The sequence below is a fragment of the Tachysurus vachellii genome, chromosome 1 (assembly GCF_030014155.1).
Source record: "Tachysurus vachellii isolate PV-2020 chromosome 1, HZAU_Pvac_v1, whole genome shotgun sequence".
In the NCBI taxonomy this organism is placed as follows: Eukaryota; Metazoa; Chordata; class Actinopteri; order Siluriformes; family Bagridae; genus Tachysurus; species Tachysurus vachellii.
In genome coordinates, this window is record NC_083460.1 from 17,630,190 (window position 1) to 17,654,278 (window position 24,089).

Genomic DNA, 24,089 nt, shown 5'->3' on the forward strand with positions numbered 1-24,089 from the left:
CGCTCTCTCTCTCGCTCTCTCTCACACACACACACACACACACACACACAGAGATACACACTCACCCGCACACACACATACACACAGATACACAGAACACTCTAATCAATCACACACACACACACACACACACACACACACACTCTCTCACAGGACACTAATCCATCACACACACACACACACGGGACACTCTAATCCAACACACACACACACAGATTCACACTAGATGACACTAATACATCACACCCACTCTCAGAATCAGAATCAGGTTTATTGGCCAAGTGTGTTGACACACACAAGGAATTTGGTTTCAGCTGTTTGTGACAAAAGTACAGACATAAATAACACTATACTATAAAAACTATTAAAGACTCACACACACACACACACACATACACTCACACACACACACACACAGATACACACTAGATGACACTAATCCAACTCACTCACTCAGACACACACAGTGTCACATCTAGGATCAATTTATTTAATCTCCCTGCATGTTTTCAGGACTTGGAAAGAAACTGGGAACGTGCAGGAAACCCATGCAGACAAGGCCCTCTACCCTACCTGCTCCAGGGGCGCTGTATCATAGCTGCCCCTGCACTCTGACCCCAACCTCCTCAGTTGGGGTATGTGAAGAATTCCAAGGAAGAAAAGAATTCCACTGTGCTATAATGTACATGTGGCGATAATAAAGGCTTCTTTGCCCCATTCTATTCTATGAGAACATGCATAAAGTCCATGAACAGTAATCAGAGTTCAGGATCAAACATGGGTTCAGAAATAAAAATAGTAACATCTAACAATACATAAACAAGGACCAGAGAGGCCGAATGAAATTAAATCCCAATTTTATTAAATTAAAAAGTCATGCTTAGATAGCAGTACTATAGGAAACATTAAATGCATATAAAAACTGTATGATGCTGACAAAAAAATAAGCAACAGCAACCGTACGCATTTAACATGAACATATTCTCTTCCAAAATAATCCATCCATCGTAAGCAACATCGACCTGCAAATTTCACAAATTTTATGTCTATTGACAAGGCAACGCTTTCCATAAGGCACATGTTGACTAGTAAACAGACGGTCCCTTTAGTGGGTGTTTACAAATGAGGTTAAGAATAGCTTTCTTTTCCTCATTGTCCTCATAGGACAATTTCTCAAGCACTGAGGGAAAGCTTTTTCATTGATTATATTAAAACTCTATCTGGTAAAGGTCCAACATACAATCGTTCATGTTGATATTCACAGATAACGGACATGATACACGTGTTCATGGTGTAATGCAATTAGATAGAAATGGATAAGAAAAAAAAAAACAAGGCAGGTAAAAAGCTTAAAAAAAGTTGAAAAATTACATAAAATAAGGATAACAACTTAATCACATTCTCTGACTTTCTGTGCCTATCTGTAACTAAAGGAAAAAAAAAATACAAAATTAATGATTTTAGTAATAAGAACAAAAAAATATTCTAAATTATCTGATGCCCTGTATTGGTTCTTATACAGTTGACTATGGTATAACCTCCTGCATATAGGCTACAGTACACGTTGCATAGATTTAACTAACAGGGCCTTAATCATCATCATCATCATCATTATTATTATTAAAGCAGTCTGCGCCTTGATGAATGGGGACAATAACAGGCCACCTTAATTCAGGGTCCACTGCCAATTAATATTTACTTGATTTCAAATATAAAGTCTATGCATAAGATGAAGACTGCCTTCAGTAGCTCTCCTTTAACACTACAATAAAATAAGAAGATGGTATGCGTACTGCATCGTTTACATTACATACAGCCTATTACATGAGTGATGAATGCGAGTCAAAATTTTACAACACGCCATATGAAATGAAACCTATGTACACTGAGTAAATCTGTAGAGAAAGAGTCAAAAAGGTGAGCACCTGCTATGAACTTCATTCAGGGATTTAAATGTCTGTGTGCCTGTGTTTCCTTTACCGAGTTCAAAACTATTCAGTCGAAAGCAGTCCTGCAAAAACAGTACAAATTCAAAGTACACGTGAAGACCTCGGGGAGGCTCTTTAACTCCAGACGTCCTGCGAGTAGCGTCCCTTAGTCATCAGTTTCTTGATGTAATCTGTAGCCTGCGTGCGTGTCAGGCTGCCGAGTTCCTCAGCTATCTCATAGAAGCCAGTCTGTACGTCCCTTGCCATGTTACGTGCATCTCTGGTAGAAAAAGCACATTTACCAGTCCGTTAGAAGTCCACGTTTAACAAAAGCAAACCGATAATCCACATTAGCATCAGGGTTAACAGGATCATCTGTCTCTATACTTTATTAAAATATATATAATAACATAAGAATAAACATGTTTTAATGTTATTTGTACTACCTTATGAAGTTTTCTGTGTGGAGACGTAATATTTATACATTTATGAACATAAACGTCAGTGCCAGAACTTTGCTTTTTGGTTTCTTAAAGGTGGGGTGCACGATGTTTGAGAAATGCTTCAGAAAACTCAGTTGGGCCGACTAAACAAAACAAATGTGTAGTGTCATGGAAAACTTTTATGTGGTTGTTATATGTACAAAGATTTCTTTATAGAACTCTTGTTCAATATTCAACAGTTTAATAGATTAAAAAGGTCACAATACTGTGCTACAATAAAACTGATATTTTTGGACAAGGCTATTATACTGTGAACATTTCTGACCATACGTTGGCCAGGAGTTTTGCCCCGTTGGAGTGGGAGGGGTGGGTATATGCTCAGGGAAACATCCACATCTGTGAGCTCATGCATGGACACAGAGGAGGAAAACGCTTTTCTCTGAACAGATCCACACCGTGAAGGCACACAATGCGTTAATGTTAACTCACCCGCAGATGTAAATGTGAGCATTTCCTGTATGTATCTGCCTCCAGACAGCTTCCTTGTTCCTCTTCAGGAGGTGCTGAACATATATCTAGAAAATAAATGATAAATATGTAAATAAACAACACACAAATAATTATCACCAGAAGGGAAGGATTGCTTTTGGATTTCAGCATGTTATAGATTACAGAAAAACAGAAACGTAGCCAAAAGCTTAACAGCCAGATGGTGGAGAAATTAAATGCCTGGAACTAGTCTTCCATTGTGATTCTGTGCTCTTATGTTTCCTTCCTTTCAGTTGTGATAAGTGAGGTGAGAAGAATTGCTGTACCTTGTGCTCCTGGTCCCTGGAGAAGGCCACATTGAGCTGCGTCAGTGCTCCCGCCCTCTCGAACGCTTCCAGCTCCTCCTGGTACAAGAAGTCTTCCTCTTTATGACGGCAGCCAAAGTACAATACGGTCTCACCCACATCCTTACCTGAGAGCAAAATACACATGTACCATCATCATGCACATTCATACCGGTTGTACTATGAGAAACTGGCTTAGTGACTGCTGAAGGAATGAGAGGAAAAGCAAAAGGAGAATGTGACTGAGCAGCATAAAGCTGGTAAAATGCTTTAAACAAGAAAGACTTTTGTTGCAAAAGAAGAAACCAAAACAAGCAAGGTTCAGTTCAGACACTGCTGTGTGCAGTGAGCAGACAAACCGCTCCAAGTCTTTGGGTCTGTGATTGTTCTAAACATCACATGGTTTCTTGCATAACCATGGAGTGGCAGTTTAATTTCTGTCTGTGGTTTGTCACCGCTTCACTTGTCAGTGTTTTGGACAAGACAATCCAACAGGTCTTGAACATCGTTCTTTACCAAAAATGTTATTTTTCATTTGTTAAGTTTGTCAGAGTCTTATACTGAATGCAGAAAAAAAAAAACTAATATCAACCAAAATATCGTCGCTGTCGGGCGGAATCCTCGTATCTCCAAAACCGTTATTTTTCAGGAAATTAAAAAGACGCTGTACCTTATCTGCAGTGCACAGGGTTTAGTCTGCGTTGCAGTGGATTGTCTTGCGCTAAATTCCTGTCCTCAGATGAGAACCAGAACTAGCAGGGGTCAAGATTTTTTTTTTTCTTTGAGCCCAGTGTTTTGAAGACATTTACCTCAGAAGACGTGTTGATTCGTTGCGACTCTTATTAGGGAGAAATATGCCACGAAGCTCTCAAGGGGAGTGAGGAAGAGGTGGACAGTTGAAGTGTCCAATGGAGTTATAAGATTTGTGCTCAAGCTATTTTCAAGACTTTAGATTGGTTAATAACTTGTAAAAATAACAGACCCACGTGGGGACTGACCAATAGCATCGATATGTGAAAAAATATGAAATTGACAAAATTTGGACATACGAGGAGGTTTCCGCCCGACAGTGACGATATGCTAATTAAATTCTTAAGAGTCTTAAACCAACATTATTATTGCAAAATGAATAGTAATAATTAAAAAAGGACCATTAGGCAAAAAACATACATACAACTGTCTATATTATGTGTTCATGTCTTGTAAATGACATTCGGTTACACTGTGGAGCTTCTGTACTAAAACAAATTCCTTGTATGTGGAAAATAAAGATAATAAAGTAAAAAAAATAATAAAATAATAATAAAAATGGCAATAAAGATCTTTCTGATTCTCTGAACATTGGATTTTCCTGTGGCTCAAAAGTTCTCTAGAAAAACTAGCAAAAAAAATAAATAAAAATTTCTATTGTATACCACCGATGTTACACGATCCCAGACCTGTGGAAAGGCACAGTGATCTTAAGGTTGGCACTCTTCTGTAGGACAAAATAAATTACTCAACCTGTTACTGAACCAGAAGCAGACTCCAAAAATATTGGAACAGCAAATCTACTGTTTTTGCTCGAATACTTAGATTTGAGATCAAAAGATGAGTAAGAGACAACTGATCAGAATTTCTTTCCATGTGTAATTTAAAAAAAAAACCAAAACAAAACAAAAAAAAAAAAAAACATGGAATGTGGCAACTTTTTGAACAAGTGTTTGTTGTTGCACAGGTTTGAGGTCTTTACACAAGCATTCGGTAAACGCCAAATCAGTCTGGAATGTCCTGAAAAAGAAAGAAACCACTGTTGTACTAACAACCAGGCTTGTAACAGTTTGGGCCAAGAAAAAAACAGGACCTGTGAAGAAAACCCCCAAAACAAGCGTTAATGACATCACCGACAACCTCTACAGGATAGGGTGAAGGTATCACAATCCAAAATAGAAGAAGACTTTGAGAACAGAAATATAAAGATTATACCACAAGAAGCAAACCAGTCGTCAGAAGTAAGAATCAAAAGACCAGATTAGAATTCACAAAATATCTGGAACCAAGGTAAACCTCCATCAAAGGGACATAAAAGCCAAAATGCGGCGAAGGAACGGATCTGCTCGAGATCCAAAACCCATGAGCTCATTGGTCAAGCAGGGTGAAGTTAAAGCGAGCAGCAGAGTGACTTCAGAAGTCTACAGAAACATTGTCAATTTACAGAGGACTAATATGTAATCCCATATCAAGACAATAACCCCAAAAAACTAGTGGAAGGTTTTAGAGTGGCCAAGTTCATCACCGCATGTTAACCTAATTGAGCATGAATTTTAGGTTCTGAACAGGACACCACAGGGACAAACCTCAAAAACAAACAACGACTAAAAGAAGCCATGGCACAAACCCGCAAAAAAGGACCACAACAGAAGAATCACAACGCTGCTGACTTGATGCAGTTATTGTAAGCAAGGCACATGCATCCAAATATTAAGTGCTATCTAATCCTAAAAATGGTTACCATGGGTTTGCCATGTTCTGAGTCGTTTAACACATCTAGATGTAATATCAAGAATTTCTGATCTCAAGCCAAAACGTCAAAAAACCTGACCTTGTCATTCCAATACTTTCAGATGGAACTGTAAATAAAGTAATACATAACATCCGGTAAGATTGTCAATGCTGTTTAAAGGGTCAGTGAGCAGCTGGCATGTCTACCTTGCTCTTTAAGCCAGGCACGCTCCTGAATAAAGCCCATGAAAGGTGCAATGCCAGTGCCAGGACCAATCATGATGACCGGGTTGCTAGCCTTGAAGGGTAGCCGGAACTGGGACTTGCGGATGTACATGGGCACGGTGGCTTTGTGCCCATTGTCAGTAGGCTGTTTGGCTTTAAGCCAGTTGGTAGCGACACCCTTGTTGACACGGTTTGTCTTCGTCTTGTACTCGACCACCACGGCGCAGATGTGGATGCTGTTGGGGTGAACCTGTCACAAGAGGGCGCTGTTTAGCAACACATGCAATACGACAAATACTAAAGGGGATTGAGACAGTAGAAAGGCACCTTGGATGAAGATGCAATGGAGTAGTAACGAGCCTGGAGGCGGGGCAGAAGCTCACACATGTGGTCGATCGGTGGCCGCAGGGATGGCAGGTCTTCCAGGATGGCCAAAATATTCCGACACGCGTCCAAAACCCAGCTTTGGTACAATGACTGATAAAGGAAAAGGAAATGTGAACAACACAAAAAATATAAGGCAAAGAAAGAAAACTATTAAGTACACAGCTATAAATAACTAGTCATTCCTAATCAGAAATGACAAGATATAGCTGTTCGATCGTAATATATTATATCAGCTGCTGCGCCAATAAACCTACTTAAATTCATAGCTTATCACATCTTGTCCCAAAACTTTATAGTGCAAAAATTAATCATAGCTTACAACCTGTCCAACCCTTTTTATGTGTAAATTACAGTCATGAGTTTTATGGGTCACATTTTGTTTTCTGGCACTTTATGTAGCTTAATGTAGCACCATCGTCCTAGATGAATCTCACCCTGTACCGTATCAGGTTTATACGGTTGAAATGACAATAAATGCCTCCTGACTCTCAAAGGTCATGCTGAAGATATATTACGTGGTGCAATTAATTAAAGCTGTAATTTAGCTTTGATTTAAAACTAGCAGTTGACTGAAGTTCAACAGGTTGGTGGAAAATAAAGGGGCACTTTAAAAACACCAAAACGGAAACATGCCTTGCCCTCGGGTGAAGAGGACGCCATCTTGCGCATGTTCTCCTGGTCTTTAGGGTCAGATGCGTACTGGGCCAGCTCATACAGCACATTGGTGCGTGGTGGGTTGGTGATGTCCAGGTAATGTGTTAAAGCTGTGCGGTACGTGGTGGGGCATGGGAAGGGGTGTTTCTTATTGGACTCCTCTGAAAAAAGGAAAAAAGCACAAGAAAAATCAATCAATTTTAATAGTGTCAAGATCACATTTAAAAAACAAAGCAACTAAAAACTAAAACTACCAGAAGCCGAGGAAGGTGTGTATTTAACACCAGGTTTTGTTTCCACAAAAGTGAAAACATGTCACTTTAATATTTATCGAACATAAAAACGACATCTGAAAGGTTTGAATGTTAAAAGCTCTTAAAAACGGAATTCAACCATCAAAACTATTCAGATTTTTTGTGGTAAAGAAGAATTTTACAATGTGATTCTCTTAAGAATAATATTAGCTACGCATCTTGAATTTCAAGGACGTTAATTAGAAACAAATGCACATGTATAGCTTTGAAAAAAATATATTTTTGTGCTACGAATACAGTTTCTTTTTCTTTTAACTCAAATGTTAAGAATTCAACATTTATACCTTGACATCATTAGATTTCTTGTTTTGCATCTATAAATATTCACCAATAACCGTAAGTATTTCTGTACATCTCATTAGCGCTACCCTTTAATCATTCTGTCCGTTTCTGTCTTATTTCATACTGAATTAGCTGCACAAAACCTGACACAAGTCCATCAGTCAATGCCAAGGAGAAAACATTTTTCTGAATGAAACACCATGGTCAAGCAAACAGCTCAGAGACATTTACACAGACAAATGAGTCACCCTTCTCAAGGTCAGGGGCGTACCGTCAAGGTTGTTCAGTGAGATAATGGTATCAAGGTCTACTCCGAGGACTTCTCCCAGTCTGTTCACAATGCTGGAGTCGTTGGTGGGATACACGGCCACGTGGTCACCTGACTCATACCTGGTTAAACCAATAACATTCACTGTGTTTAATTCGGCTGGACACCATTTAAAGTACACCTTTGCCTTATCGGTTTAACATGTGACTTAATTAAAAAGGGTTAGTTTGACCTTTGCTCTGTGTTATTACATAAGAATATGTTACAAAGGCATGTAATAAATCATTACGTCAACACCAAAGCATATCTTAAAAACGAACCTCTTTAACCTCATCTTTTATGTATTTTTATACTGTGTATAATTAGTAGATGGTAAGCGCGCTAAAGTCTAGCACAAATTTAGTTTCCTGATTATAATTAAAGAAGCAACTTCCACCCAGATACCTGATCTTAGACCCGGTGATGTCCAGCTCCAAATGCATTAAGTGTCGGTCACCTCCTTTGTTGAGTTTACGGTTAACAGTGACCGGGGCAAGGAAGGGGTTCTTAGCATCGAATGGCCTGTAAAAGAAAAGAACTGATTTTTAAACAACTCTAAATAAATGCTCTGGGAATGATACGGTGCATTACAGATTTGGGGCAGGTGTTTGGCCTGTTGTGGTGGCATAGAACACACGTCATGTAGATAAACGACACATTATACACGTTACGTACGGCTTCTGGTTCTCAAAGCTCTTCAAGCGTCCCAGTTCACCAGTATAGACCTTATTCATGTTCAAGTCCTCGTGAACCTTCAGCTCGTACTGACGGATGCTACGAGGTAAGGAAAAGTGTGCAGGTGAGACGTACTTTTCTTGGTCAACAAGTATATTTGCAGGCAATAAACTGTATGTATACATCACATTCCCTAATATAAACAAAAACCTTTCAACTAAACCTTGTCTATAGCAGAAAGATTCAGTAATGAAGTGTGAAACAAAATACCAAAATATTTAAATGATTGCATGATACCTGGAATAAGGTCATTACTTAATAAGAATCTGGAATGACTGAGCAATAATATTAACTGACACACTGTACCAGGTCATATCAAATATATTCTTCCCCCAGATCAAACCAGTAGCGTTTTAAAGAAATGGTCAGTTAAATGGAAGATAAAATCATGACTAGAGTACCTGGACTCTTCACCGGTGGGCTCGACTCCGAAGTGCTCACACATGGCCGGCCAGAACTGTTCTCTCCATGACACAAAGTCCTCCTCGAGGCTTTTTGGGGGGTTGGACACACACACACACACACACACACACACACACATCGCATTTCAGAGACACTGCAGGACTGAAACCCCTTATTGGTAAGAGACGGATAAAGGTCCATAAAGGGAATGGACCCCATGAAGTGAATTCCTGTTACTCAAGTTAATATTTAAAAGTCTCTCACTCACTTGCCATCGTCGTCTCCCATGCCAAGATCAAAGATCCTCTTGCCACCGAGCTCGGCTAATCGCTTGTCCACATACTTGCCCATGGCGTTGTAATGCTCATATGTTTTATTGCCAAGTGCAAACACCTTTAGAGAGAAAGTGTCAATTCAATACCTGAAGCTTATTGCCATGAGACAGCTACAACATGTTAGGGACATGAACAAAACATGCTAACGGACAGAAAAGGTTATCCTTATTACTGCGCACTCGCTGTACAGAGCGTCTCTTTATGAGCCTCTATCGTTCTGAGTGATGATGTAAGCATCAGCTGAATCGTCCATCATTAGAGGATCTTAATAGTATAATTATCATGGTGAAGACATTGTCTTACATTCTATTATAAATTTCAGCCAAGCCGAGATAATAAACCCCACATATAATAATAAACCAGCTTACAAAGACTTCTCTAACATAAGAAATGGGTTTGAAGGACATATCAAAAGTCAATATCAGCAAATCTAGGAAGAATATTTCTTCATTTAATGACAAGCTGTTTAAGATGACTGATGAAGTTCATTTGTCAGTTCACAAGTCACATGTAGGTTTAGATCCCCAATGATCAAGTCAGAAATGAGGAAAAAATGAGATTCACAAGGGAACACGTCGTCTTGTGGGTGATAACGGGTAAAGCGATCATAAATCCAGTAGAGATAATAATTTGAATATATATACTGAAACGAAAGAATAATTACTGCCTGGATTCACGGGACCACTGAACTCCAATTAAGAAGAATTCATTCACGAAAACAGAATACATGCATGAGGACACAGGGGAGGAGCAGACAGGGTTTCAGAGGAGTGTCCTTCCAGTTCAAGGACTGTTTTTATTTCAGCAGAGCAAGACGAATGTGTAAGACACACACGCAGGGGCCTTTGTGATCTGACATCAATGAGCGCTCCTCATCCCCAAATGCTAATGCATTCTAGTCCATCTTTAATCTGCGGTGTAATACAGAGCTGTCTGAAAGCGAAATGAAAAACATGGACAAAGCGACAGCTGCTGTTTTATTACCGTGTTCCTGTTCGCGACAAACCGCAACCTTTGTATACGGAGCCGACATTAACACTCAAAGAAGGATCGGGTCACGGGGCGACGAGCCAATAACTGAGTAAGGGTGCCGTGTCCACCTTCTGTGTCACACGTTACTCTGTCTCATGACAAAGCGATTGCCGTTATGCTGACTTACACTTTTGTTCGTTTGCATAGTCATTACAAGCTTTAAGATGAAAGGCAAAAAAAAAAAAAAAAGTTTGGTTAACACATCTCACACTACTTCCTCATACACTAAATCTGCTTAGTCATCTAGATCTTCTACAGAAACAAAATCTGCCAAGTCACCCACGGTTTTAATATATTCTTTAATCATAACGCTACATGCAGTACGTGATTTCCTGTCAGCTTGTGAAACTGACATAAAATCACAAGTTGTTCTAAACTTCCCATATTTGTTCTGTGTTCATACACATTTTGTGCTTAGTTTACGCTTCGGCAGTTACGCAACAAATCATTTTCTCTCAGCTTGTCCTAGTCAGAACACTGTGTTTCAAAGTTGAGCTTACTTTGTGTGTCTGTGTTCCTGTATTTCAGCAATAGGTGTGTGTGTGTGTGTGTGTGTCCCAGGTTACTCTCGGTCACTGGGTAATGGCTGACCATATCCTAATTAGTCCAGGACTCCAGAAGGATGTGAACTGTGCACTTAACCGCTTGCACAATAAATGCACCATTAAGAGAGATTCAACAGTCAAACGTAAACCGCGTGGAAACAAAAGATCACACATGCTGTGAAACCACAGATAATAAAACAAGAAAAATCACTCAAAAACAAAACTTGCCGCAAAATTAACTCCGTCCAGGTCGAGATCCCCCTCCTGTAGTAAGTCATAGAAGTCCTGGGCATTATCTGTAGGGTCTCCTTCTCCATATGTGGCCATGCAAAAGATGGCCAAAGAGTTGTCGATATCTTTTAAACGAGAAAGTTCATTCTGGAAAAAGAGAACGGGGTAAAAAAAAAAACAGCTCCTATGTTTAGTGCACTAAGTGAGAAATTAAGCATTAAAATACTCGCCGCTGAAGATAAATGAAAGTACTGTGACGTTACCATATCGTACTCCTCTGGATCTGCCACCATGCCCTTCATGCCGTAACGGTGGGCATCTTTCGAGAGCCTGTTGGCAAATTCTTCAGCAGTTCCTGTCTGTGAGCCGTAGAACACCACTATGTTCTTGCCCTGGGGATCATCGACAGGAAACGATCAATCCGACCGGGTTCAGTTAATCAGGATAGGAAAAAACTGACAAGACAATTGTAAGAGCCATTTCTTTGATTAAGGGTTTAGTTGATACCTTTATTTTGAATAGGACTTTTAGTTTGATAGAGTTTGAGAGGCCCTTAAAGTTAAGATGGCCGCCGTTCACCTGTCAGCATTTTACACCAAGAACATTATACACTATCAGGGAAGATTTGTCACATGCACGGTTAAACACGGCACACAGTTAAACACGGCACACAGCCTGCAGTGAAATAAATCCCTGGGATACTCTTACTTAGATGCTACATAGCAATAACCAAATTTAAATGGAATAATAAGAAATAGTTTGGAATTTGCAAAAAGTGATGTACAGAGTGAGTGACAGAATCGCACATCGGGGGACACGCACACCAGGGGACACACACACACCAGGGGACACACAACCACCCACCCCGGGACGCACACATAAACCCACCCACCCCCCCGGGGCATCCCCCAAGACGCACATCCACCCCCCGGGACGTGCACACCCCCCAGCCATTTGTCTGGATTTGTAGCATCTGCATGAGCTGGAAATAAACTTTTCAGACATAATAAAACTGCATGACACACGAGACACTATGCTCTTTAACCTTTACAACATTTTGCTAAATCAGCATAAATATAAAATGCTATTCTGCCGTATATAAAAAGAGACATAAGCTTACGGTTTTCTTCATTTTTTCTATGAAACTGGTTTCCCTGGCAGCCGATGGTCTACAAGAGGAGATTGAAAATGGTTAAAACACAGAACAATTACACACACACACTTTATAAATATATATATATATTTGTTTTTCTCTCAAAGCTAAAGTAGGAAAAAAGTCAGAGAAATTCATGTGTTGTGAGGTGATGATGATGGTCACACAACACACACGGACCAAATCTGCAGTAATTTAGAAAAACTTGCTTCATTTTATCTTAAATTCTTTTACTGCAAATCCCACTAAATGTCAGCATGTTTCATGGCATGATGTTGGAGGAAAATAATTTTTCAACAACGCCATGAAGTGTTTTATTGTTTTTGTACTGCTATTTGACGACATTAACATTTTTTAAAAGAGTAAACTGTTACTAGAAATAGAAATATCACTGTATTAGAAACCTGGCTCTATTGTCAGAGCTGCTGTTAGAAAAGAACTCAACACCTTCTGTCCAATCTGAGACAGAAATCAGACCATGCTGTGGTTTACATACATAACGTATCTAACATTACACTTCATTTGTTACAGTCGCGTTTGCAGCCGTTTCCTGGTATTGAAACGCACACACAAAGACCAAGGAAACAGGTGTGTATTTCAATTTATGCCACTTTACACAATGACACAAATGCCATTCACATGACCTTTCAACTTGGGACCGAAATCGATCGTGAAGTTATCGTTAGGTTTTATTAGAAGAACATTAAACTACGATTTAACACACAGCTGAAATTTTATTAGTAACATTTATTATTAACGATCAAACATTATCTGGGTCACGTTTTGTCCATCAAGCCATGATTCAAAACAATTCAAACAGGATTTTATTATTAAATTATTTGATTTGTTGAAGCTGATGCTTGATCATTTGGAATTTCATTTGGAAAAAAAAATAAATACAGCTGAGTGCCAAAGTTTGCATCCTTTACACTTTTAGATGAAGGGATTATTACTCACTCACTCACTCATTTTCTACCGCTTATCCGAACTACCTCGGGTCACGGGGAGCCTGATCGGGCATCAAGGCAGGATACACCCTGGATGGAGTGCCAACCCATCGCAGGGCACACACACTCTCATTCACTCACGCACTACGGACAATTTTCCAGAGATGCCAATCAACCTACCATGCATGTCTTTGGACCGGGGGAGGAAACTGGAGTACCCGGAGGAAACCCCCAAGGCACGGGGAGAACATGCAAACTCCACACACACAAGGCGGAGGCGGGAATCGAACCCCCAACCCTGGACGTGTGAGGCGAACGTGCTAACCACTAAGCCACCGTGCCCCCTGAAGGGATTATTAATCTAATAAAATAAGATATAAAGGTCAAGATCAATTTATTAAAATGTGATCAATTTGAATGTCTGCAGACTGTAGGTCAGTGATATAAATATTCTCTAATAAACTGTGCGGACACAGACACACAGGGACGCACAGAGGCAGGCAGGCATACAGACAGACACACACAGACACACACAGACACACACAGACACACACAGACACACACAGACACACACAGACACACACAGACACACACAGACACACTTATTTGTTCTTCACACATTTTTTGGCTGTTATGATAAAACAGACAAACATTCGTCTCATCAGACCCAAAAATCTTGGTTTAATGGAGAGTTCTGTCTCTTTGCGTTAACATCATTGAACACATGCTTTTAAAGCAGTTCTCCCATCTGCTGGCTGTCGTTCTGAACGTACTTTAAGACTTTTCTCGACTTTTTCTTGGCCTTCCACTTCTTGAGAACAGCTTTGTATTTTCTGGAATGCGGTCATTACTGTTGATATCTTTAAATGCCCTTCAGCTCTCAAACCTTTGAACGTGCCATAAAAGATAACACACAAGCTATTTAAGCAATATGGAGATTTTTAATACCAATAACAACCTTTAAATAAAGAAGAAATAAATTTTTGTGGGATGTGAAGATCTGCACATAACTTTAATAATAAAGTTGATCTTTTTATAATGATTAGAGTAGAATGGAAATAAAAGCCATTCGTTTATCAAACTATCGCATACAATAAAACAGTATAATGGATCAAATATCAGTTTGCTTATGGTGTTACAGACAGATAGTGACAGTTCTGTCAGAAGTGAAAACAGTTTGATAGCCGACTGAACCCTGACAATACAAGATAGGGGACACAAAGCAGTGCTTTTATCTTTAATCCATCCTCTTATTCAAATTGATAAAATAGGATGGAAGAGCAGAGTAGTGGCTTTGCATACTAGTTCAGTCTTAGTATCCTATTAAGTTTGGGCTGTTGTGAACGCTACAAAAATGTAGTGGAGAGCATGTTCAACAAATAAATAAATAAATAAATAAATAATAAAAACTTGTAAAAAAAAAAAAAAAAAAGAAGAAGAAAAGACCATGTTTAATATACAACTTTACACCCTGATTTATTAACAAGTTCCATTAGTCTTAATCCTACCTTCATGACAGATTCCAGGTTTATTACCCACCTGTTAGCGGCGGCCAGTCGTTCCTCAGGTAAACTAAAGACACAACCCATGGTCTCAGAGTGCCTCAATACGTCCACGAAAGAAACCCAAACAATAACATTAGGTCAAAAGGGAAAAAAAGTTTCCCTGAGATAAACGCTGACAAATGTTGGAGAAGTCCGTTTCCTCATGCTGACAGAGACAACGATGAAAGAAGAAAATTTCTACTAAAAGTAAGCAGACAAACTAAAGGACAACGAGGCTGAATCCTGAAGACATGAGATGGAGAACACTGGCATGGCAGCTGCGAACTGAGCTTGGATTTTTCCAGTAGAGGATCCAAAAAAAAAAAAAAATAATGCTCTCAAAGGAATTATCCCAGTATTCCACAATGGTGATGATGTCATGAAAAAAAAATCCAGAAATAAACACTAGCTGAGGTTTTTGATAAAACAAAAAGAGCTCCACAATCTTAAAAGCCGTGGAGGAAGCGAGTGAGTGGTCAATGCTCGTTTCCTGCGTCACTGAAGAAACTGAAGGAAAAAGGAGCTGGAGCAGGAAGGAGCAGACTCAGTGTTTTCCATACTCACGCACACACATGCACGTGTGCACAACATCTGGCAACCACAATGGCTGTAATGCTGGGAAAGGAAACTAGACTGCTTAATGAAATCTCAAACGACAAGAGCCGCTCGAACACTGAAACTCAAAATCAAACCAACTCCTGTCTTCGGTTTTGTATGGAATGAAGCGCTCAAAACAAAACAAAACAAACAAACAAAAAAAAAACAAAACACAAAGCCTACATTTTCTGTATCCTGGGCAACATTTGTAAGACAATGTTACTGCTTTTTTTTGCAGGAGGAAGAATGACTGAATGCCCCAGGCTTCCAGGTCCGGCCCTCGCTCACGTTAGCTCTCCTCCTATTGGACGACACGGACTGCCATAGCAACCCCATCAGTCATAAAAGGAGTCTCCGGCGACAAGCCAGGCCCCACGCCATTCAGAAACGCAGTGAGAGCAAATTAGAAATGGTCTGCGCTGAGAAAGGAGGGAGAGAAAAAACAGAACGAGAGAGAACAGAATGGAGCGCTTGTCTCTCTGCTCAACTTTCCACCTTTGGTAAAAGTGCTGGCTGGCCTTTCCTCTCTCTCGCTCTCCAGGGAACACTCAAACTAGGGTTTGAGACATAAGAAAACGATTGCGGGCCGAGACCAGAGACTTAACACAGATTTCACAAGTACAGTTCGGGAACCTGAATGGAAACTGTACAGAGGGAGCATGGAATAAATTATGGCGGTCTTCTTTTTACTATTCCAGTATAAAAATTTCTGAAAAACCTTTTCTGAAGCCAGGGAGAAAGAAAAAGGGAGGGGGGGAAAAAACAAAAAAACAAAAACCTGTTTACTTCTGGTCTAGAATGACACACGACATTAGGGGTGGGCAGAATGACCAAAAATCTGTTTCACGGAATAAGTTATTTTATTTCACGGTAGCGGTATATATCACGGAATAATAATTTTTCAGGTAAATCAACAAAAGGAACGTGCTTAATATATTACATACCACTTTAACACTTTAAAAATAAAGAATAGGCTCTCTCGTCTTCTTTTATTATTTTTTCTTTTATTTAGCATTAGTAGTGAATGAGACTCAACTTTTAGATCAATCTCACCATAACAATAAATAGGCCTCATTTTTAGAGTTTAAAGAGAACAGACTTTTTATTAATATCAGAACAGATTATTAATACTTTCTCAAAGCAATTAAACTTCAGTAACTTCAGTATCAAGCGTTTTGATCAGATCACGAAATCCCTTCTTTTCCACTGTGTAAACTGGTGACATGTCTTTACAAATATGCATAGTAACGGCTTGTGTTATTTCTTTCCATCTGCGTGAGGTTTTGTCATATGGAGTGCCTCTGCTAAATGATTCGGCCAAACTAGTTTGAGATTGTTTTTTGCTTTTAGCACCAGATGTTGACGGAACACCTGATGCGGAGCGCATCTGTTGGCTTTCGTTGTATTCTTTGACATGCTTCATTTTTAGATGATAAAACAAGTTACTCATGCTAGCATGGCTAACGGTTACATTCGTGTGACACAGTTTGCAAATCACATTTGTCTGCTCTTTTTCAGCCTTTGTAAACCCGAACCACGTCCATACCACTGATGTCGCACCTCGTTTCTCAACAAGTTCCTCCTCCTGCTCGGGATTGGTTTGTGGGATTTCTTTATCAGCATGCATGTCTTTCTCCATGTTTTTCTTCTTGTCTACGCTTATGTGCCGCTTCTCAATCGTTCTCAGATTCAGGCGTGCTACACGTGAGGTTAACCACGCCCACTAATTTAAATTTCACGGTATGCACGGAATAGAAAAACCTGTAACGGTAGACATTTTATTCCGCGGAAACGGAATATACCGTCATACCGCCCTACTAGACATCAAGCACGAGTATTAAACACTAGGGACTGTGGAAGATTTAAACAGCAAACTTAAACGGTAAGTCGAGAATGTTATGAAACTCGAGCACTGACAGCTCAGCCGTTTTATATACAGTCCCCTCCGAAAGTATTGCCATTTCTCAGCAGAAAGCCTTTCTCAGCAGCCCAGAAGTGACAGCTTGGTGGATTTGAACTAACAACCTTCTGATCAGTAGCCCGACACCTCAACCACCGAGCTACCGCTTCCTGAAGAGGAGACGAGTCTGCGGTAACGCTTGGAAAAGCGTAAAAAGAAGAACGCAACAGTGTGATGATGTCACTGGGTCGTAGACTCCGTTATCTCGTTAAGGCTGACTTTGACCTCAAACTCACAGGTCTTTAGTCTGCAGCAAAAAACAAAGAATTTTCTTTGGTACTTGACTTAAATACTTTCGGAGAGGACTGTAGGTCACATTTTTGTGGCTACATCCCAAGGGAATTATAATGGAGTCTAAAGAAATTGAGCCCACAGACGATCTGACAATTTAATACACTCTTACTTAAGAGGTTTGTCCAGAGTGGGTGGATGTGTGGGCCATCAAGACTTATTGTGAGTTAGCATGAAAATGGGTCCAATTCTGAGGGAAAAGAAAACGCAAGTATAAGAACCCCATCATCTGTGCATTGTTTACCTCAATGCTGACACATCTGAGTGCAGTTTGAAGCCAGTTTTGTGCTTAATATTAACAAATTTGAGTCTGAGAAAATATTTACAGCTACGAGGCATAAAATCCAGTGAGACCACTTAGTTCTACAGCTAAACTGCAGTCAACTCTGTTACTGTATCCCAGTGTTGATTATATTAAAGGGAGTGTATACATTAAATAACACGACAGATTTCTCAGCCTAGATATTAAATAAGTTTACTTAGGACCGGACCGCTTCCAAAAAATGCTCCTGTTCTGTAAAGATCGCAGATTCTACCTCAATTCACTTCACAGGAGCCGAGAGATTTTTTTTGTTTCCGAGCGCAAGTGCTTGTTGAGGTTTTCCTTTCAAGGCCATGTGTTCGTATTAGAAGTCCTTCAGCCTCTTTTCAGCACAGTCGGTGCTCTACATTCAGAAAGCTAGTCATCCTGTTATCCCAATACGCAGTGGCATTATCGCACTGACCATCTGAATTAGGGTGGGTTGCTACGTGTGATCCCACAGCTGACTGACAGTGCTGCCCCCACCAGGGAGACCCACAGAGGCACAGGAGGCATTTAGAGAATTAAAGTGTAACAATCCTTCTAGAAACACTACATAATTAAAGGGTTTTTAGTCATTTGGAAGAATAGAGGCTTTATCCGGCATTCATAGAACCACGGTTACGTATGTACTCAGCAATTCTTTCCAACACGTCTTACCCGATAACGAGAAAGCGTAGCCCTGCGTTGGCGATTGTGGGCTGTTTAGCGTTAGACAAAACTGCTTGGCAAATGAATACACTGAGTGAGCTTCAAAAAGGCATGTTGAGCCAAGCTTCGAGTGGAAGAACTCGAGCATCCTGCACAGAGCTCTGAGCTCAAACTGGAACACAGACTGGAGACAAACATCACTGCCTGATCTCACTGAAGCTGTGGCTTAATGAACACACAAAATCTAGTGCAAGAGCCTTTCCCAAAAGAGTGGAGGTTATTATAACTATGATAAAAGGGGTTGAACTCTGGAAAGTGAAGTTCAAAAAGCACATGGTTGTGAGGTTTTGGTATCAACATGCATTTCTTCATATAAAGTCTATCTAATGTTTTTCCATGAAGCTACAATCAAGGGTTTTTCAGCTCAAATCAGAAAGCACTTTTCTCTGTATTGCAGGTGTTACATTTGCATGTTTTAGATGAATTACATGTTTTTCTTCCTCTCTCGGTCTTTCTTGCTCACTCGACTTTAGCACAAGCTGACAAATTTCCCAGTGGAGGCTCCAACATCAATTAACGTTTTAAACGGACGACAGCCGTTTACACATCTGCATACAGTGTGTGTAAAACAGCAAGTCATTTCTAGGGTGCATGAAGATAAAAGTCATCTTAACGTTTTTTTATTTTTTATATTTATACTTATTTCTCTTGTAATCTGAAGCCGTCTCTGGCAAAATAATTTTTCTTCGGGATTAACGAAGTTCTATCTTATGTAACACATTTTTGTTAAATCAATAACACAAGATCAACATTGAGTGTGTGTGTGTGCCCTGCGATGGGTTGGCACTCCGTCCAGGGTGTATCCTGCCTTGATGCCCGATGACGCCTGAGATAGGCACAGGCTCCCCGTGACCCGAGGTAGTTCGGATAAGCGGTAGAAGATGAATGAATGAATGAATGAAGATCAACATTAATGTTGGCCTGTATTCAGTGTTTTTATCAGTTGCTATTATATTGCCAGGCTTGTGTGTGTGTGTGTGTGTGTGTGTGTGTGTGTGTGTGTGCGCACCATGACTGCTCCACAAGTTCTTAGAAAGAACACTTTCCACTGAACATACAGTCAGTAAATACAGTACCTACAGTCAGTACTCAGTCAGTAAATACAGTACCTACAGTCAGTACTCACAGTCAGTAAATACAGTACCTACAGTCAGTACTCACAGTCAGTAAATACAGTACCTACAGTCAGTACTCACAGTCAGTAAATACAGTACATACAGTCAGTACTCACATGTGCTCGAGTGGACGGAAGTCTGGAATGGCTTCAGGCTTCCTGCGGAACACGAACCAGTAAATGATGAGGCCCACGATGAGGGAGAACAGGAAGATGTCGAGGTTGCTGAGGAGAGGCTCTTCCGTTATTTCGGGCTGCGTCGACTCGTCTGTCTGCTGGTCCGCCATGTCTCTGGGAAAGAAAACAAAACAAGATTGTGCTGAGGTCAGACAACAAATATCGAAATAAAGATGGCACAAAACACAGAATGACAAATTATAAAAAGAGAGATATGGATAAAAATGGAACGTTATTAAATACAGAGATTTACAACTCGCACTGAAACAAGCAATTAACAAACAATACTTTCAAACTAGAGCACATTTAAAGTTGCTGTATTTGATTCCCACATTAACAGGCTGAATCCTGGGGAGTCCACTTTGGCAGAACACCATCTTTCTGTGAGATATTTGTATCCTCCTGGTTCTCAGACTTATTTACCACTGATTGAAGGAGTCTCAAGTATCTTTGTCTTGTAACATTCGGAGACAAGCGGTCACTACTATGTTTTGTCATGGGAAAGTTTTATGAACAGAGGACTTTATCAGTAAAAAGACAATCAGTTATATCTCAATGAAGACTAAAGACGAGTCTGGTAAGAGAATAACTGAATATAGCTGCTGTACCATCAGCACTAACAGGAGCTACAACACATTCCACAACACTAAATGTATATTCACTATAAATTAATAAAGCTGTCATTTATTTAGTCCTTCATCCTAAGCTGAGGTGGATTTGGAGACTATCTTGGGAATGCTGGGTGTGATGTAGGAACGCCAGTCAAGGCAGGCCACTGTGCACACAGACACAGACACACACACACACACAGACACACACACACACACAGACAGACACACAGACAGACAGACACACAGACAGACACACACAAAGACACACACACTCCTGCATACGTTTGGACACTGAGACAAAACCCACTCAGACACAGAGCAGCAAACCAGTGAAAGAGAATTATTTTCGGTCTGGAGTCTGTTAGATCACAGCAACATTCACTTCACTCTGGTGCCCAGCTCCATGGTGCACTACATTCACTACACTTTCTTTTGACAGATTTTCAAGCAGGTGAACTTTGTGACCATGAACATGCCCTATAATGACATGTTTAACAAATCAATGAAGCTGTTACTTATACAGTTCATGTACATGAACTATCCTGCAGTAGCAGTTCAGCGATCTTTTTGATCAAAACTTTAATCTTTTCTAATATATTAGAGATTTTTTTTACATGTATTGCCTGCATTAGAAGTGTTGCATCATATTTTACACAGTTCTTTTAAATGACGCTCAGCTTGAATTTTTTTAAAAGCGGGTTTCTTCTTGTTAAGCAAGACAACTTCAACATACACAAAAAGGAAAAGAAATATTATGCCTTAATAGTGGGAGTGTTCTGTTCTGCATGTAAGAGAACACTTCCTTTTTCTTATATGCAGCATAGAGGTCGAGACAACTTGACACATGGTGCTGATTTACAGCTTAGTCATTCACATGACAAAGGGGAAAAAACTCTATTCAGTGCCTGACATCCAGAACTGCAATCCAGTACAAACCTTAACCATATCACTTTATGACTGAAAACATTCAAATGATCACTTTTAATCTCTTAGTAGCTACTAGTTGTGGTTTAAAAAAGCCTTTTTTTCCTAAGCAACATGCTGCAACAAGATTTTTCAACAGGCAGAACATTTTCCTTAACACACTGTCAAATCTTCCATTTTCTGTACCTTTTAACCTACACAGTGTCACTGGGAGCCTGGAGTGTATCCCAGGGTACAACGCTTGACAAGGATCCAAACCATCGTACAGTACAATCACACACACACACACACAAGATTTAGAGATGCGTTACATCACTTTGGAGAAACTGGTGTATCCAGAGGAAACCCCTGAAGCACAGGGAGAAAATGCAAACTGGTGTATCCCGAGGAAACCCCTGAAGCACAGAGAGAAAATGCAAACTATACACACAGACAGACACAGACAGACACACAGACAGACACAGACCAAACGAAGCCAGGAATAAACTCCCAATTTGTCTATTATTATACTCAACAATAAATTACATTTAACACTGTACAAAGTTCTGGTTATCTCTTATGTTGTAACAGCTATAAAAAGCTATACACACACACACCAGGCTCCCATCTACCTCCTTTCTCTATCTCTTTCCCTCTTCTCTCTTTTCTCTCTGTTCTATGTCTGACAAAGCGAAAAAAAATAAAAGAAGCACAGCTTTGTCATGTTACTGAGCGCAGGACAGCGGAAAACTCTGTTACAAAGTGCTGACACTGGAGACTCCTTTCACAAATATTACCTTAAACATCTCCTTACTAAAAACATCAACAAATGTGAGACGTGATTAGATTAGAGGATTAATCAACACTATCTGACCAATCAGATCAGAGCAATCAACAGCGCTGTAGGGTAAAGATGTTTAACTGAATGATTTGTTTTTAAAAAGCACATTTCATCGTCTGTGTTTATTGTCAGAAAAACTGTGGCTTTATTGCTGTCAGCTCTATAAATGTCTGTGTACATCAGATGCTCAGGAGATTATTCCAGAGAGAGCACTGCAAGTCCCTGAGAAACACCACCTGAAGTACATCAACATGTTCATTAACACTACAGTCAGAAATCACACCATCTCTGAACAAACAAACTCAACCATAAAATGATAAATATTCTCAACATTAAGAATTATAAATGAGTGAATAATAATAAAATAATAATAATAATAAAAATATAACTAATAATAATAATAATATAAATAATATAATAATAAAAATATAATAATATAACTAATAATAATAATATAATATAAATAATAATATAATAATAATAATAATAATATAATCATAATAATAAAATCATAAAAAAAATAGTATTATAATAATAAACACTTCCATCCCCTCCCCCAACACTAAGCTATAAGGTTCAGTTACTTTTAAAATTCTTTAACCTGCGTCTCTGTAACCTGAAGGTGTCCTGGATGTTAAACAATTAACACATATATATAAATATATCCTTTATTATCTGCTGTTGAAGTTGTTATGTCGAAACTACACACAAACTACAAGCAGTAAACAACACTGAGCTGTTTGTACTAATAAATGCTAACAGTTTAACACTAAGCTAGTCGGCTAGTTAGCTTCAGCCGCACACATTTCAGACTAAGTGAAATAGCCTAAACTAAATAAGTAAATAAAACACTTCATCTCGTATTTATTATCGTGGTTTATTTTCTTACAAGTTTCTCCGTTACACTTCACTTACATTTAGCAAACTAATCGCACACATCTGGTGCGGTTGTGTCTCAATAAGGCGACATTCTCCACACGACGTGCACTAGATAGTGAGCATAAAGACACTACTTCATATCGTATTGGGACGCGGCCCGACAAGCGTTACAATTACCTCAGAAAGACGCGTTAAATGTAATATGACATACCTTAATACGCGGTATGTACCGTGCCTTGTACCGAGCTCCTGCCCGGTCTGTAGTCTGAACACAGACAGCGAGTAAAATGTCCTAAAAGGTGAGAAGACCCACTTATCTGCTCACTTATTGCTCTCTGTCAAGCATGTTACACGGTCTGACGTCACGACGTCGACACGCAACACAGGAACGATCCAGTGTACAGGAGGGGTGTAACATGCTACATTTCTATTGGTGTTCGGAAATATATCGATGTTTTTTTATTAATATACATAAACATACATACATAATATACCAAATACAGGACGCGTTATTATTTATTGAATGTACCATTTCGTTTATTCTGAATTGACTTTTGTAACTAGTGGCACTCCTTTGAGACAGTGGACTAATCCTGTCTTGAGGCTTCATCCCATTGGTCAGGACAAAGTGCAGAGAGACAGAAGGTCACGGTTAAGTAATTATGTTACAGGTACAATGTCTTCATTTCCCTGAAACTCGTTCACCTATAATTAAAAAAAATGGCTTGTCCTGCTTTCAAAATGTGCGCTTCCCCGAGAATAAATCTGGTTATCTGATCACTTATTCTTCATTTAGGAGAAAACCAGTTAACTTACCTGTGTATCTAACAGCTGTGTGAGTGGGTATAAATTATTTATATATATATATATATATATATATATATATATATATATATATATATATATATAATATTCATTCATTCATT

The 24,089-nt window shown here is 39.5% G+C and overlaps 1 protein-coding gene across 2 annotated transcripts; it reads right to left on the bottom strand.

Moving 5' to 3' along the window:
* Positions 1-840: 840 nt before the first annotated feature.
* On the bottom strand, positions 841-23,532 carry porb (P450 (cytochrome) oxidoreductase b). 2 transcript variants are annotated; one of them, XM_060875403.1, is made up of 16 exons: positions 23,375-23,532; positions 19,870-20,043; positions 12,255-12,303; positions 11,398-11,526; positions 11,132-11,281; positions 9,260-9,384; positions 8,991-9,080; positions 8,530-8,628; positions 8,260-8,376; positions 7,819-7,937; positions 6,931-7,112; positions 6,238-6,387; positions 5,893-6,160; positions 3,187-3,332; positions 2,861-2,946; positions 841-2,208 (listed from the first exon to the last, which is right to left on the bottom strand). In XM_060875403.1, exons 2-16 carry the CDS (start codon positions 20,037-20,039, stop codon positions 2,064-2,066), a joined length of 2,025 nt encoding a protein of 674 aa, XP_060731386.1. In that variant the 5' UTR covers positions 20,040-20,043; positions 23,375-23,532; the 3' UTR covers positions 841-2,063. The 2 variants fall into 2 exon arrangements, with proteins under 2 accessions (XP_060731386.1, XP_060731396.1); XM_060875413.1 differs by lacking the exons at positions 19,870-20,043; positions 23,375-23,532 and adding an exon at positions 14,774-14,943.
* Positions 23,533-24,089: the final 557 nt, after the last annotated feature.

Coding starts and splice junctions, on each gene's coding strand:
- porb (XM_060875403.1), bottom strand. CDS start 20,039: ATGGCGGACCAGCAGACAGACGAGTCGACGCAGCCCGAAATAACGGAA. Junction 12,304..19,869: donor TTCCGTCCACTCGAGCACAT/GTGAGTACTGAC, acceptor CTCCTCTTGTAG/ACCATCGGCTGCCAGGGAAA. Junction 9,081..9,259: donor ATGGGAGACGACGATGGCAA/GTGAGTGAGAGA, acceptor CCCCCCAAAAAG/CCTCGAGGAGGACTTTGTGT.